The following is a 2,206-nucleotide window of genomic DNA, read 5'->3' as shown; positions in this document are numbered from 1 at the left end:
TCTCAGTGCTGGGGGATTTCCCACTCGTCCTCCAGGGTTTGGCTCAAATGCCACCGACTCTTAGAAGCTTCCCTGACTTTCTCCTTTTGTTCTTACGACCACCTTCATCTCTACCCCTTCCCCTGCCCCGTGATTCTCACTTCATCACAACAGTGTCCATTGATTGAACTAGCAGGGGCCTTAAATGCCTTATGTTATGAAATCCTCACATCATCCCTATGAGGGAGACATTTGGCTTATTCACATTTAACAGATGAGAAAACTAAGTCTGGAAAGGTTACCTCACTTGCCTAAGCTCAAGTGATGACGCTGGGATGAGATCCTATCTACTGTATTTAAATTCCCTCCATCATAATAATAGCTCATTGCTGATACTTACTGAGTACTTACTATTCTGAGCACTTTACATGGATTAACTCAATCCCTATATCAGCCCTGTTAAGTAGGGAGTGGTAGTATGACTGTCATTTAATATAGAGGGAAACAGGCCCAGAGAGGATACGGGAATTGCCCAAAGCCACATGCCCGCCAGTGGTGAAGCAGGATCCTAGCACGGATTGGGTCTCAGTGCCCTGTCATTGTCTTATCCCCTGCCTCCCCCTCTGGCTGGCGGGCTCCCCCCTGGTGGAAACTGGGCCTGACTCACCTTCACATCTCTTGGGGCCTTCTGTGATGTCTGGCACCAGCCGGCTCTCGGTAGAGATTTGCTAAATTCCACTGACTTTCTGTTTTCTCTTCTAGCTGCCAAGTGGCCAAGGGATGAGCTGGGGCCCGCCTTCCCAATGGCATCTCTCCCTGGTCTGGAACTGAAGACACTGAGCAATGGTCCCCAGGCCCAAAGGAGACCAGCTCCTCTGGGTCCAGCGGCCCCACGCAGGGAGGGTGTGGAGAATGCCTGCTTCTTTTCGGAGGAGCACGAGACTCATTTCCAGAACCCTAGGGATGCCAGACTGGGCAGCTCCCCCAGCCCCCCTGAGGGCGTCCCCTCATGGCCCCGATCCCAGAGGGACGACCTGTCCCTACGTTCAGAAGACGGGCCAGGCCTGGAGCCAGTGAGCCGCCCGGTGGATTACGGCTTCGTTTCCGCTCTGGTTTTCCTGGTGAGCGGGATCCTCCTGGTGGTGACTGCGTACGCCATCCCCCGAGAGGCCCGTGTCAACCCGGACACAGTGTCAGCACGGGAGATGGAACGACTAGAAATGTACTATGCGCGCCTGGGCTCACACCTGGACAAGTGCATCATTGCAGGCCTGGGGCTGCTCACAGTGGGCGGCATGCTCTTGTCCGTGCTGCTGATGGTCTCCCTGTGCAAGGGAGAGCTGTACCGCCGGCCGAACTTTGTCCCTGGCAGGGGCTCCAGGAAGACCTACGGCTCCATTAACCTGCGCATGAGACAGCTCAGTGGGGATGGGAGCCAGGCCCTGGTGGAGAACGAAGTCGTCCAGGTCTCGGAGACCAGCCGCACCCTCCAGGGGTCTTAAGTAAGAGCCCACCCTATCTGGCTGCTTCAGCTTCAGGGCTACAAGGCCCCCGAGTCTGGGGTTTCGGACTGAGCTCCACATAGGGCCCCGTGGAAGGAGTCCTGGGTGCTGGAGGGGGAGCCTGGCCCAGGCTTTACTTGGGAGAGCTGCCCCCCGATCTGTTTTGTAGCTTGAGGTTTTGCATAACGTTTTGTTTGAAGGATGGCTTCTGCTGCTAAAAATACAAAAGTTTGGAAACTGCTGCCCTTGGAGGATGAGTTTCTTGGCCTGCCCGAGGATCGAGAGCTGTCTGAAAGGCTGCCCATCCTGTTCCCCGTGCTTTGGGGAATTCCGGGTTCTCTGCTGTCCTCATCAGCCATGTATGGGTGTTGGGCAAACTTGGCTTTGAGCCCTGACTGTCTAAGGTGGGAGGTGGCTTCATGATGAGGGGAGAAGTCAGCCCTGGGACGACCTCCCCACTCCAGGCCTCAGTCCCCCTGACTGTGAGGTGAGAGGGATGGCCCCTCCAGTTCTGCCCTAGGAATTCCTATATGGAATGGGAGCCCTGTTTCTGCATCTGGCCCCTCCTTCAGGGGACGAGAGTGTCTGGCAGGTGTTGACCATTCTCTGTGCCATTTTCTGACCCAGTGTTGGTGACCACCCCTGTCACACAGCCAGCATCTCACTCGGTCCTGTTAAAGGACCTCCTAAGTCGTCAGGTTAGACTGGGCTAAATCCAGAGTTTG

General features: G+C 55.5%; 1 protein-coding gene across 1 annotated transcript; it reads left to right on the top strand.

Moving 5' to 3' along the window:
• The first annotated feature begins 746 nt into the window (after positions 1 to 746).
• On the top strand, positions 747 to 1,566 carry TMEM74B (transmembrane protein 74B). The gene has a single exon (XM_082644737.1). It carries the CDS (start codon positions 783 to 785, stop codon positions 1,479 to 1,481), a length of 699 nt encoding a protein of 232 aa, XP_082500863.1. The 5' UTR covers positions 747 to 782; the 3' UTR covers positions 1,482 to 1,566.
• Positions 1,567 to 2,206: the final 640 nt, after the last annotated feature.

This window comes from Mesoplodon mirus, assembly GCF_964341445.2.
Source record: "Mesoplodon mirus genome assembly, chromosome: 15".
Lineage (NCBI taxonomy): Eukaryota > Metazoa > Chordata > Mammalia > Artiodactyla > Ziphiidae > Mesoplodon > Mesoplodon mirus.
The sequence above is the reverse complement of the archived record's forward strand: the minus strand, read 5'-3'. Positions and strand labels throughout refer to the sequence as shown.

Excerpts from the sequence above, each read along its gene's own strand:
- TMEM74B (XM_082644737.1), top strand. The coding sequence starts at position 783 with ATGGCATCTCTCCCTGGTCTGGAACTGAAGACACTGAGCAATGGTCCC.